The sequence below is a fragment of the Microcaecilia unicolor genome, chromosome 5, assembly GCF_901765095.1.
Source record: "Microcaecilia unicolor chromosome 5, aMicUni1.1, whole genome shotgun sequence".
NCBI lineage: Eukaryota > Metazoa > Chordata > Amphibia > Gymnophiona > Siphonopidae > Microcaecilia > Microcaecilia unicolor.
This window is the reverse complement of record NC_044035.1, coordinates 80,985,983-80,999,250: the sequence shown is the minus strand read 5'-3', so window position 1 is coordinate 80,999,250 and position 13,268 is coordinate 80,985,983. Positions and strand designations below refer to the sequence as shown.

The following is a 13,268-nucleotide window of genomic DNA, read 5'->3' as shown; positions in this document are numbered from 1 at the left end:
GGCGCTACAACCTGCATAGTAGCTGATGAGAATGTGTATACGTCACTTCCAGCTATGTTTTGCTCTTTCCGCCAGCACTTCTATCCATGAAATGTGTATCATCTCTTTTTATACACAAAGCACATAGTAAAAGACTTTGAGCTGCTGCTTAATCTATGATTTCATAATTCAATTTTTATTGTACTATAACCTCCTCTTATTGTTAAGTAGCAGGTAAAATTGTTAATGGTTATGTATTATTGTTCAATAATTTAGTGTCATAGTGCTTACGTATTGCTTTGTTTCTAGGATATTCACGCTATATAGCAAGTCACTACCACTTGACCTGGCCTGTCGAGTCTGGGATGTCTTCTGTAGGGATGGAGAAGAGTTTTTATTTAGAACAGCATTAGGAATTCTCCGATTATATGAAGATATCTTGTTACAGATGGACTTCATCCATATAGCACAGTTTCTAACAAAACTGCCCGAGGACATCACATCAGAAAAGCTTTTTAGTTGTATCGCAGCTATTCAGATGCAAAATAGCAACAAGAAATGGGCACAAGTAAGCAATGATTATGCATACTAAAATGAAATCCCTTTATTTTTTTAAACATACATTGATTGATATTTCAGGTGATATATATGCTGGTGTCTTTTACTTCTGAAGAAATGTAAGGGAAGTTTCAGGAAACCATTGTGCCCCATTGTTTTATGATTGTGGAACTTTTGAATTAAAAAGATCTGAAGTTACTTGCAAGTGGAAAAGGGCTGAGCAGATATTCTGAAAATGCTGGAGAGATCAGAAGTTAAGAGTGCTTGTTTGTGCTTCAAGATTTCCCAGTGTAAACTAAAGTTCTTTGAGTATGGCTACTGGCTCTGGTCCATTCTGCATTATTCCACAAGCATTTTTTCAGTTGTATGCAGAATAAATATTACTTTTTTCCTTTTTGGGGAACATTGAGATCCAGCTCATGGAACATCACAGAACAGCATTTTTGTACGAAGAGGGTAAAATACCTTTGTGCTCTACAAACGCTCCTTACTGGTGAAAAAGACTATTAAATACATTCCTTTTATCTGATGCTGGGGTTTTTCTTTTCTTATAGGTATTTACATCACTAATGAAGGATAACAAAGAAGGGGACAAAAATCCTAGCCCAGCACCGAAAAGCTGATTTCCTTCCTTGGTATTTGAAGAACCACTTGGCTATAATAACAAAGATGAATCTTTATTGTATCTTCCTGCTTGAAAACCACTAGAGAAGAATCCAACTGTGAAAGGAAGAGTGACCTTGAACACAGTGAGACACATGGAAGACATGTCTACCCCATGCCAGTATTAAGCAAAAAGATGTTTGTAAGGAATTCAGTTTCCACACACCAAGCTGAAACAAAGAAAAAAAAAACACTTGACACTGCATAATATAAATATATATCTATATCTATATACATGTATTTAAATAATTAAAAGAGAAAACAATTCAATGCAATAACATTTGTAATACAGCCTTTCTGGTACATAACGTTTGTAAAATATTTTTATGAAAACCACAAAAGCACTTTCTAATAATTTTTTAATTGATTTTATTTCTTTGCATTTTGTGAAAGTGCTAAATGTTGTATCAGGCTTATTAGCTACAGCATGAACCAAACCCTGGTTACATGTATTAGCTACTGAACTTGCAGATGCAGAAAAAAAACATGTGTGGACCAAACAAGTTTGTCTGTGGAGCATGATATTGGATGTGCCTTGATTTGGCCATTTACATTCATTCCTCAACGGATAGATATGTGGTAGTTTACTCAGGAACCAGGCGTATTGACTAAAACATTTGTGGCATTTAGGTTTAAAAGATCAGCCTTCTATAGTAGGGTCATTTCACAGAGAAAATTATTGAACAGCAGGAAATCCAGAACTGGCCTAAGTGAATTTACATTTCTAGACATGTCAAAAAGCCTGTTCACCTAGTATGCAGCCAGGTAGGTAGTTTTAAGTCTGATACTAGAGATCGTTGGGGTTTTCTTTGGCCCTGTTCAGATAACTTTCAAAATCAAAGTGCAGCCGTGTAGTGAGGCTTTTCTGATAAATTCAGTTGTTTCTAGCATATAAGTTCCTAAACCTAAAATATTTGAATGTTATTCTTATAGGAAGGTTTATTGAGAAACAGGACCATAAATATCTAAATCACATAGGGGCCGTTTTACCAAGCTGCAGTAAAAGGGGCCCTGTGCTAGCAGCAGCACGTGTTTTTACCGTGTGCCGAGGCCCCTTTTACCGCAGCGGGTAAAAAGGCCAAAAAAAGAAATGGCCATACGGTAAGATCGCACTTGCCACACAGGCATTTTGGGGGGGGGGAGGAGCACTTATCGTCACCCATTGAGGTAGCGATAAGGGCTCCTGAACTAACTTGGCGGTAAAAGTACGGAATTAAATTTCCATAATGCCAGAAATGGCACTTGCTGGGGGCGGAATTACTGCTGGGCTGCCACAGTAGCCCAGCGATACTTCCAGATTGGCAAGCCTATTTCCGCACGCCACCCTTTAGTAAAAGGGAGCCCCAAAGCCATTCCATAAACTGTTGTTGCTGCCAGATAAGTATTTTTTTCAGCATTTAATTACAATTTTTAAAAAATGGGCATTTTCTTCTTGATAATACTTATAACACTAGCTATACTAATGACCTGGAGGAAGCAAAACTTCTCTCTCCTTATTAACTGCTCTTCAATGTTAAAATGCTTTTGCTGTCAATATACTTCAGAAAGTAGAGAGCAAATATTTTAGCCTACCCCAAATTAAAGTCTTAAAGAATCAACAAAGTAGTTGGCTAGAGGTAATGCTGTTATTTGGTTAACAGATTTGTGAAGATGCAAATTTTGGGGGACTGTTAAGGTATTAGCTATTGAAGGAACTTTAGAAATCCTGAAAACTTGCATCTGTAGCTTAATACCAATGTTATCTACTCAACTACTGTTTTGGTCACCTCTTAGAGAATTCAGTAAACTGGGTGATTGAAAAGACAGAACCATAACTATAGAATGGTTTCTAGAAATGTGTTCTCTAATGTGCAATATGAAAAGTTCATGTCTTAGCATCACAGCTAGAGGACTTTAACTATTTTATACAGGCAAGAACCTACCCCACTGTTCCTCAAATCTCTTCTACAATGAACACTGTTGTGTCCTAAACTGTGATGAAACAAAATCTGTCATAATAGCTACATCCATTTAATGTGTAGTGCACTACTTTATTTCCCTAAGTCAGTTGACTTTTTGATCCTAATAGGAATCATCATCCGTGTTGTGATAAAGCACAACTTTTGTCTTCAAAAAAATTCGTAATGGTGGGTACGAGTAGTTGATGTTTGCCCTGCCTAATCAGAGTCCAGTTTTAATAATATTTAATATAAATTAATTGCTTACTAGTGATTTTGTAATTGGTCTTTTTATGTGAAAATAAGAAAGTAAAAGCTATCACTGCATACTTTTTAACTTGGGAGGGAGTTTCCAGTTCTCAAACTGTAGAAGTATTTACATTATGTACTGTTTTGTCACACAGATCTTACCTGTTAAATTTAGCATTCCTTTACAGTTGAAAACTACACTTAAACACTATTCATTTAACAGTGTAAAATTTGCAAGTTAACACATGTTTTATGTATTTTTTGTTTAGGTTATTTGTTCCATATTCTGCGTTCTATTGTACAGATTTCTTACTTTTGAAGTTATAAACGTGTACATAAAATTTGTAAATTGAAGGGATTTAGCCTTCATTTAAAACCACTAGCAACAATTCATATGTAAATAAAAGAAGTGGAGAGTATGGTCTGAGTATTCTTTGCAGTTGAGGTCTGTGATTTAAAAGGAGAACTTTATCAAAACACCCTGTTTACTAAAGCTTATCTTGAGTTATCTGCAGCAGGGCCCATTTTATTCCTATAGGCCCTGCTGCAGATATCTCAAGCTAAGCTTTACTAAACAACCCCTTTTGTTTTTTTATGCAATATAACTATCATAAAAAACCTTGAAGATTTTTTTAAATGATATTTATTTGAACCTATGTGTTCAGCCGTACCTGTGTTCATGCCAACGTTTTTGTTGCCTAAAGAAAATCTATATAACCTTTAATGGCTAATTTGTCTTTTAAACCCTAAGAGAAAAAAAAAAAGGATGTGCATATATACAGATGGGAAATTTATTTACGTAGCACCAACATTTAATCACTGCACTTCAGAAACAAAAACCCTCTTGAACATATTTTTTAACCATTTTTAACATATTTTAGAAGCATCTACTTCATGAGGGAGTAACAAGACTTCTCATCATGGACAGTGTCATTTCAAAAGTCTCCTACTTAGCTATGGTTCACTCATCAGGGGGAATTACAATAAAACACAGTTTCTTCAGTTGCAAACAAATATAGGGGCCCTTTTACCATGGTGCGTAAGTGTCTATGCGCACCCAACGTGCGCCAAAATGGAGTTACTGCCTGGCTACCGCGTGACTCTTGCAGTAATTTTATTTCACGCGCCAAGTAGCATTTGACGCACGTAGGTCATTACCGCCTGGTTACCACGTGAGTCTTTACCACTAGGTCAATGGCTGGCAGTAAAGTCACAGAGCTCAAATTTTAAAAAGGCCTTTTTTCACAGGCGCGCTGAAAATGGATCAGTGCGTGCCCAAAACCCGTACCTACACTACCGCAATCCATTTATCAGCGTACCTTAGTAAAAGGACCTCATAATTTTAGACATGTCGCATTTTACATATATGTTCTACAAATGAGAATTTGTATACATATTAATCATTCATGCAAACAATATACTAAAAATAACAGGATCAGGGGGAATTATAATAAAACAGTTTCTTCAGTTGCAAACAAACATAATTTTAGACAGGTCTCATTATACATATATGTTCTACAAACAATAATTTGTATACATAGTAATCATTCAGGCAAATAATATAATAAAAATAACAGGATTAGCATGGCAAACATTTAATATAACAGTGTCAATCCTAAGCACACTAGAAACTCATTCATTTAGCCTTTTTAGCATTTAGAAATAAAACACCCCACAACTGCATAATCCATACCTTCAGTTGTTGTAAGAAGGTTTTACACATGCATTGTGACTCCCATCCTGCCACATAGTTAAATACTTGAAGTACGCCTTCTCACCAACCCTCGTTTGTAATGCTGACACAGCCCATTCAAAGTGAATGGGCTGTGTCAGCATTAGTGCATCAACAGCTGCTAGCATGGCTTTTTAAACAGGAAGGCAAAACTGGTAAAGTACTGGCTATATTTACCCAATAGATTTAAAGTGCCCAGTCATAACAAACTAAAAACAAAATATATATGAATCTGATGTATACCCAATTGCAAATAGCACATTAATATCTAAATATATATGGTTGACTATATCGCAGAGACTGGTCAATAGATTTAAATTAAGAGGCAACCAATTGGTCTTCACATTACCAGACCCAACAATGATTGGATCAGCACTGATGTCTAAGAATAATTTTTTTTTTTTTTAGAAAAATGCTGCTTATTCATGATGTCAAAGACGGCAACAGGTCTTATAATAAGGACTGCCATTCAGCCTCACAATTTAGTTCATTTGTACTCCACTTGTAAATAAACTAAACTGCTGCTCCTTTTATAAACATCTTTTAGAAATATCACCACCTGAAGGTAACTCGTGTTTGCATTTCTCCAAATGCTCCTTTAAAGGGGCTTCACTATTCTTATTACAGATAGGAATAAGATGTTTTTGGGTCTTACTTTTTCTTTAGGTATTATTTGATTGAATTCCCCCTTTTTTTTTTTTTTTGTTGTTTATGAAAATGTTTTTGCTACCAACAATTCAATACCTAGGAAGCATTATTTCTTTGTTTTAGATGAGGCTTGTTCAATCTGCAACCCACGGGCCAAATCCCAGCCCTCCAAGAGCTTTTATGCTCTCAAACTCAGTGGGCTTCCTGCTTCACCTACTGTGACTCGACTGTCTGCAAGCTTGAGCCACGCAGTGCCAGAAGTTCAGGTTGGTTTCGCAGTTTCAAATCTTGAAACCACAAGACCAATCTGAACGCCCAGCACCATGCAGCTCAAGCTTGCAGACAGTCGAGTCACAGTGGGGGAAGCAGCAATCCCTCTGAGTTTCCACTGCTGGATTCAGGAGAGGGGAAAGAGACTGGGTGAAGGGGGGGGGGGGGAGAGGGTACATGCTCAAGAGAGCGAGATTGAGTAAAGATTTGGGAGAGGGTACATGTGTAAGAGAGAGATTGGCGTAAAGGCTTGGGGAGGGCATGAGAGAGAAAATGATTGGGTGAAGATTGGGGGTGGGGGAGGGTCATGAGAGAGAGAGACTGAAGATGGGGGGGAGGGGTGTACATGAGAGAAAAAGTTTGGCCAAGCCTGGACTAAACTGATTTTCTTCAGTGAAACAGCTCAACTTGAGCTTCCTTGACTCCATTTATTTTTTTTACGATTAGAGACTAAAGCAATACAACAGAAGTTCAGCAAAACTATATGCTTGGGGGCAGAGGGGGGCACATTGAGAGAGAGAGAGACTGGGTGAAGACTGGAGATACATGAAAGAGAGTAGAGAGACCGAGAGAAGCCTGGGGGGGGGGGGGGGGAATTCATGACAGAGACCGGGTTCTCAGAGAGTGTGAGAGCGAATATTACAAAAATAAAATGTGGCCCCTGATAGAAAACATTGGGACAAGCTTTTAGATCTTTAAGCATTGGTGTATAATGGAACAATAAAATATGAGTGGTGTCAGTCAGCTGCTTTCTCTGGGAGAATCACAAAGATACTGTGACAGTACACCAGATCTTTCAAATGAGCAATACTGAAGTTCCACACCTATGTTTAAATGAATGTGTATTAAATGTGACCACTAGTGTTTGTATAAATAAAAACCTGCTCAACATCTGGAAAAAAAAAAAGAACTGTACACTAACAATAATATAACAGTTTGTCTACACTGTTTAACCACTGTCTTTACTTGCTCAAATTCTTTAGCATTCTCTGAATATATTTGAAATTTGGAGGATAACAACAAACTTTTTGAGACAGAGATCCAAATTAACCAAGGCGTCCCAAAGTACATATAACATATATCAAAGAAGCTTTTGAAGAAAATTAAGGTTTACTCAGCTCTCCCTGCAGCTACAATAATCCATATCCAAGTACAGGGTACCTTCTGGAGCTTTCCTATTTAACATGATTTTTCTATTGTGCTATTTAATTGTGTATTATTTCTGATACTGTATCATTACTCCTACTGCATCTCTAGAATTTAATTTTCCATCTCCAAGTTTACCTCACTGATTGTATTTATGCTTACATTGTTGTTCATTTCACCATTGTTATGTTAACAAAATTGTTAAGTTTTCTGCCAAGCTGTACACTACAGTAAACAGCCTATTACAAACCCCAAAACAGAACCAGCCTTGCCAGTCACAATTAACCAGCAATGATTTTGCCACATACTTTGCCTCAAAATTAAAGGTCTCCATCAAAACCTACAGATAGTCCCATCAAAGCTCCCCCAGCTACTGAAGAGAACCCTCCCTCTTCCTCACCATTCACATCCATCTGGGACTCATTCAACCAGGTCACAGAGGAAGTGCTTGAAAAAAATCCTGAAATGCCTACGGCCTACAACCTCCCTCTTGATCCTTGCCCAGCAAAGATAGTACAACAAGCGAGCATAGGCCTCATTGAAGGGTCCACTAAAATTGTCCACACCTCTCTTGTGGAAGGGCAGCTGCCAACATTAAAAAAAAAAAAAAAAAAAAGCTGTGGTGTGCCCCCTACTGAAAGAGCTCACTCAATCAGGCCAAGCTCAAAAACTAGTGACCAGTCTCTTAACAGCCCTTTCCTAGCAAAACTTATAGAAAAGACAGTCTGCATTCAATTCAATGACAGGCTGGTTGAAAGTAATTGGCTAGACCCATGTCGATCTGGCTCCAGGCCTGGGTACAGAACAGAGACAGTTCTTGTGTTTCTTCTTGATGATCTGCACAGAATTTGTGACGGAAGATCTGCCTTGATATTAGTGTTGATGGATTTCTCTTCCGCCTTCGACACTGGATTATAATATCATGCTTACAAGACTGGAAGAAACAGGTATCAATGGCACAGTACTTACATTGTTCAAATCCTATTTGTCAGACAGCAGTTAGTTCTGTTCAGCAACAGCACATCATTACCTTGAGCACTAAATTGTGGAGTGCCACAAGGATCCATACTGCCGCCTATTTTATTTAATATCTACCTCAAGCCTCTGCCTGAGCTGCTTCAGTCGATGGACACAAAATTCTGCATCGATGCTGATGAATGTGCAGCTACTCCTACCCACTGAACCAGATCTACCTACAGCTCTGAGTAAACTGCCTGCCTAACTGCAACTCAGGAATGGGCAAACAACAACAAACTCTGCCTGAACCCAAGCAAAACAGATACCTGACTTCAAAATACCTTTTGGGAAGTATGAACGCCCCCTAAAATCACAGATCAGAAATCTTGGGATACTGCTATACTCATCACTCCGATCCCTCAAATTCAAATCTCTCCATATATTGAAAAGACGAGTTTGACCACAGTGGTCCATACCATAACATGTACACTGGTCAAACCAAAAAGAGTTTGTATCAGCTTCAACTATTTCAGAATGCTGTAGCAGGACTGATAGAAGGCTGCAAATGGTGTGACCACATCATGCCCTTCCTGTAAAAACTACACTGGGTACCAGTACCTTACAGGGCTAAATTTAAAACTCTGATTTTCAAGGCCCTCAGACAAAATGGGCCAGAGTACTTAAAGAATAAGTTAGTCGTCTACACACCTTTGAGACCTCTAAGATCCTCTCAAGGATCGTCACTATCCCCTTGTCAAAATACATTTTATGATGTGATACCCACCAGTGAGCCTTCTCAGGCATAGCCCCTATGCTCTGGAATTTACTCCCAGATGGATTACATCTAATTCAAGAGGACCTGTACTTCAGGAAGCAGATAAAAGCCTGGCTCTTTTCCCAAGCCTTTAATACATAGGGTGACTGACTACATGATTTCTGCACCTGTACTAGCTTGCTTCACATACTGTAACTTAAACCAGTTCCTTATAGGTTGATTAACTGTACAAAGAACTTGCCTTTAATTTAGCCACCCATTTATTTATCCCTACTGACTCTGTACTGTGCATCTTGTCCCCATCTATACATGAGAGTTTGGCCTCTCAGTTATAAGGTAAGCTGTATTGTAGAAAAGTATTAGTATCATAAACATTTTATTTGAATGTTCTAATTGTGTGTTTATTAGGTATTTCATTAGTATTATGCTTACATCATATTATATCTGTTATTTGAATTTCTGTGCTGTTAAATATGTATATTTTTGATCCTGTTTCATGGTAGTCCTATTAGGTTTCAATTTGCTGCATTTACACTATTTATACATTTTTACTATTGTTATGCTGTTAACAAAATTGTTAAGTTTGATGTTAAACTGTACCAACTGTATACCGCCTTGGATGAATCTCTTCATAAATGTGGTTAATAAATCCAAATAGATAAATAACTACCTTGAGTGAATCACTTCATAAAGGCAGATGATAAATCTCAATCAATCAATATTCTGCCAGCAGCAGGTTGCTCTCCAGGAATCTCCTTGGTATTTTTCAGCGCCTATTCAATAGGGATGTTCTGCACTGGTAATGTCCACAGCATCGCTGGCATACATTGTATCCCCATACACTACTACTACTTATCATGTCTATAGTGCTACCAGACGCTATAGTGCCCATGGTGCTGGACCTGCTGGCAGAACCCTGAATTCTGGGCTAAGAGGTCATTTCAGGTTCAAGCAGAAGAAATGAGGGTTTGTCTATAAGGTACATCAGTCAGAAGCACCACTGTTTCTGACTACTTATCCCTTATATGCTCATGTTGTCCATCGCAACAATATCTCCTAACAATACCATCCTTTTGTCAATCTGATTTCAATAAAATACATTCATCAATTTTTGCTGTAGGTGCCCCATCACTCTGGAACAATCTTCCTTCTCATACTCTAGATTTAAAACAGGCTTAAACACATATTTATACACACAATGTTATGTCAATAACACCTTCCTAATTCATGCTTGTTTCTGGTTGTGGGTGAAGATGGCTACTGTGATTTCACAAGATCAGACTCTTTCCTATAATTATTGTAGTTCCATTAATTGCTCTCATTAATTTATGATGTGTATGTAAACAACTAGGTGGTTTTTACCGATAGGTGGTATGTCAAATGAAAAATAAACTGTTGGTGGCCAAATGGAATGTGGAGCTAGGCACTAACTACACTGAACCAACATTTCAGAAGCTGTTTGTGACACTTTACGAAATGGTTAAGACAGCGGAGCTGCAGGAGACGCAATATAAGATCCTACATAGAGCGTATATATCTAGGGCAAAAGGGGAAAAGTTGGGACTTTGGGCGGATGATTGCTGTATCAAATGCCATGGGGCGGGGGGGGGGGGGGGGGGGGGGGACGCTGCTGCACTCCTTTTTAGAATGCCCAGCTCTGGCGCTGTGGAATGAGGCCATGCAGGTGCTTAATGGTGTTGTGCAGAAGACCCTGGAATGGGATTACGCAACTTTGCTGCTAGGAGATCAATCCCTTCTAATTCGACAAGGTCTAACACAACCATATAGGAGGCTGGTGTATGTTGCCCTCCTGTTGGTTAAGAAAACGATTTTACAGTTTGGGGTTGCTGAAAAGGGTGCATTAGGAGTGGTATGGAAAGCAAAAATGAGGGAAGTCGGCACATACGAAAGGCGAATTTACTCCAAGGCTATCAAGCCAGAGACCCAAAAATATGCTATGCTGTGGGAAGAGTGTTTACATGTGCTCACCTGAAGACAGGAAGGGGAGTGGGAGGAGTGCGTAGGGATGAGTGAGGGGGAGGGGGTTGGTGTGAAAGCTGAGAAGTGGACTGGTTTGTTTGTGGGAGTGCAAGGGTCTATGGCTGGAGGGGATTCATAAATAAAATACAATGCAGGCTGTGTTGGAAATTTTGGACAGACATGGTTGAAGATTATAAATACAGATTGGAAATCGTAGATTGTATATTGAGCTTTACTATGCATACTTTGTGAATACAACCTGTCATTCTATGAATAAAATATATTTAAAAAAAAAAGAAGTGCTGTCCTCTGACTCCGGTGTGCGCGGCCTACACAGACGCGCTCCTCTCAGCTGATCTTTGCTGATGTCAGATGCACAGAAGCCCTGCAGAGTTCAGCGAAGATCAGCTGAGAGGAGCGCTGTGTGGGCCGCGCATGCCGGAGTCAGAAGACAGCACTTCTGCTGGCGGGGGTTCGGGTGGAAGGGGCCCGGTGGCGGGTGGGACTGCGGCACCGGGCCCCAGGAATTTTGTCCCCCCGTCCCCCCCTCTCGGCGGCCGTGTCTATCACAATGCTAATCCGGTGCCTGATCTTTATTAAGATGCAAAAAAGAAGCAGCCGGAACTCTTGACTTCCATCCAGCGGTCAATTGTGGTGCCTCTGACAGGTGCGGCAGTGTAGTGTTCTGCCTTTCTGTGTCCTTGTTTTCACACTCCTGCAGCCAGCCCTAACAACTCTTAGGTAGCTCTGGAGCTCTCAGATTTTAGTCCTTAGGGTAGGGGTTTTCTATGTACCGTTTCTCTGTGCATGATACAGAATCGCTAATGAGCTAATTTTAATACTAGCAAGGTAAAATTATGTATCATACCTGATAATTTTCTTTCCATTAATCATAGCTGATCAATCCATAGACTGGTGGGTTGTGTCCATCTACCAGCAGGTGGAGATAGAGAGCAAACTTTGCCTCCCTATATGTGGTCATGTGCTGCCGGAAACTCCTCAGTATGTCGATATCAAAGCTCCATCCGCAGGACTCAGCACTTAGAGAATTACACCCACAAAGGGACACTCTGCCCAGCTCACCACCGCCGAAACGGGGGAGGGGAATTAACCCAGCTCATCCCCACACAAGTGGGGGAGGGGAATCCGTCCAGCTCATCCCCGCGGAGCGGGGGAGGGACACCACCCCGCCGATGCGGGGGGATCTGGCTTATCCTGCAACCGCAACCGCGGGAGGAGCTGACTGACCCTAACACCGCCGAAGCGGGAGGGGTACAAAGCTGCCCTACAGCCGCACGAAGCGGGAGGGAGTGCCGGCAGAATTTAAGTCTCAATCCAGCCCCGTAAAACGGAGGGGAGAGGAATGCAGCAGCTCACTGTAACACAAACTCGTCTCAACTCTTAAAGAATCCAAGTGAAAAAACTTGAACACGAAGTCCTCCTGAAGTAACTGAAGACTAAACTTGAACCTAAAATTCAACCAGAATATAAACAGTACAGATATCTGGGAGGGGCTATGGATTGATCAGCTATGATTAATGGAAAGAAAATTATCAGGTATGATACATAATTTTACCTTCCATATCATCATGCTGATCAATCCATAGACTGGAGCAGTACTCACCCAGGGCGGGACATTGAAATCCCTGAACTCAACACTGAAGCTCCAAACCGGGCCTCCGCCCGAGCAGCCACAGTCAAGCGGTAATGTCTGGAGAAGGTATGGGCCGACGCCCAAGTTGCCGCCTTGCAAATCTCTTCCAAGGAGACGGACCCAGCCTCTGCCATCGAGGCCGCCTGAGCTCTAGTGGAGTGGGCCTTCAACTGAATAGGCGGCACCTTCCCCACGGCCACATAAGCCGCTGCAATGGCTTCCTTGACCCATCTTGCCACTGTAGGCTTAGCAGCCTGCAGACCCTTACGAGGACCTGCAAACAGGACAAACAGATGATCCGACTTCCGGAAATCATTGGTCACTTCCAAGTATCTGATGATGACCCGTCTCACATCCAGATATTTGAGAGCAGAATACTCTTCTGGGTAGTCCTCCCTACGAAAGGAAGGGAGACAGAGTTGCTGACTCACATGGAAGCGAGAAACAATCTTGGGTAGGAAGGAAGGCACTGTGCGAATAGTCACTCCTGCCTCAGTGAACTGCAGAAAAAGCTCTCGACAAGAGAGTGCCTGGAGCTCGGAAACTCTTCTGGCTGAAGTGATAGCCACCAAAAAGACTGCTTTCAACGTCAGGTCTTTCAGAGATGCCCTCGACAAGGGTTCAAAAGGCGGCTTTGTAAGGCTCTTAGCACCAGGTTGAGATTCCACGCAGGCACCACTGAGTGCAGAGGAGGGCGCAGGTGATTAACTCCCTTGAGGA

The 13,268-nt window shown here is 40.6% G+C and overlaps 1 protein-coding gene across 1 annotated transcript in view; it reads left to right on the top strand.

The window, feature by feature from the left end:
- Positions 1 to 2,260, top strand: part of TBC1D12 (TBC1 domain family member 12) — a 198,777-nt gene extending 196,517 nt beyond the window's left edge. Inside the window, exons 13-14 of the mRNA XM_030203044.1 lie at positions 289 to 547; positions 1,092 to 2,260. Of these exons, the coding sequence (XP_030058904.1) occupies positions 289 to 547; positions 1,092 to 1,160 (328 nt within the window). The 3' untranslated portion in view covers positions 1,161 to 2,260. The remainder of the gene's footprint in view (positions 1 to 288; positions 548 to 1,091) is intronic.
- Positions 2,261 to 13,268: the final 11,008 nt, after the last annotated feature.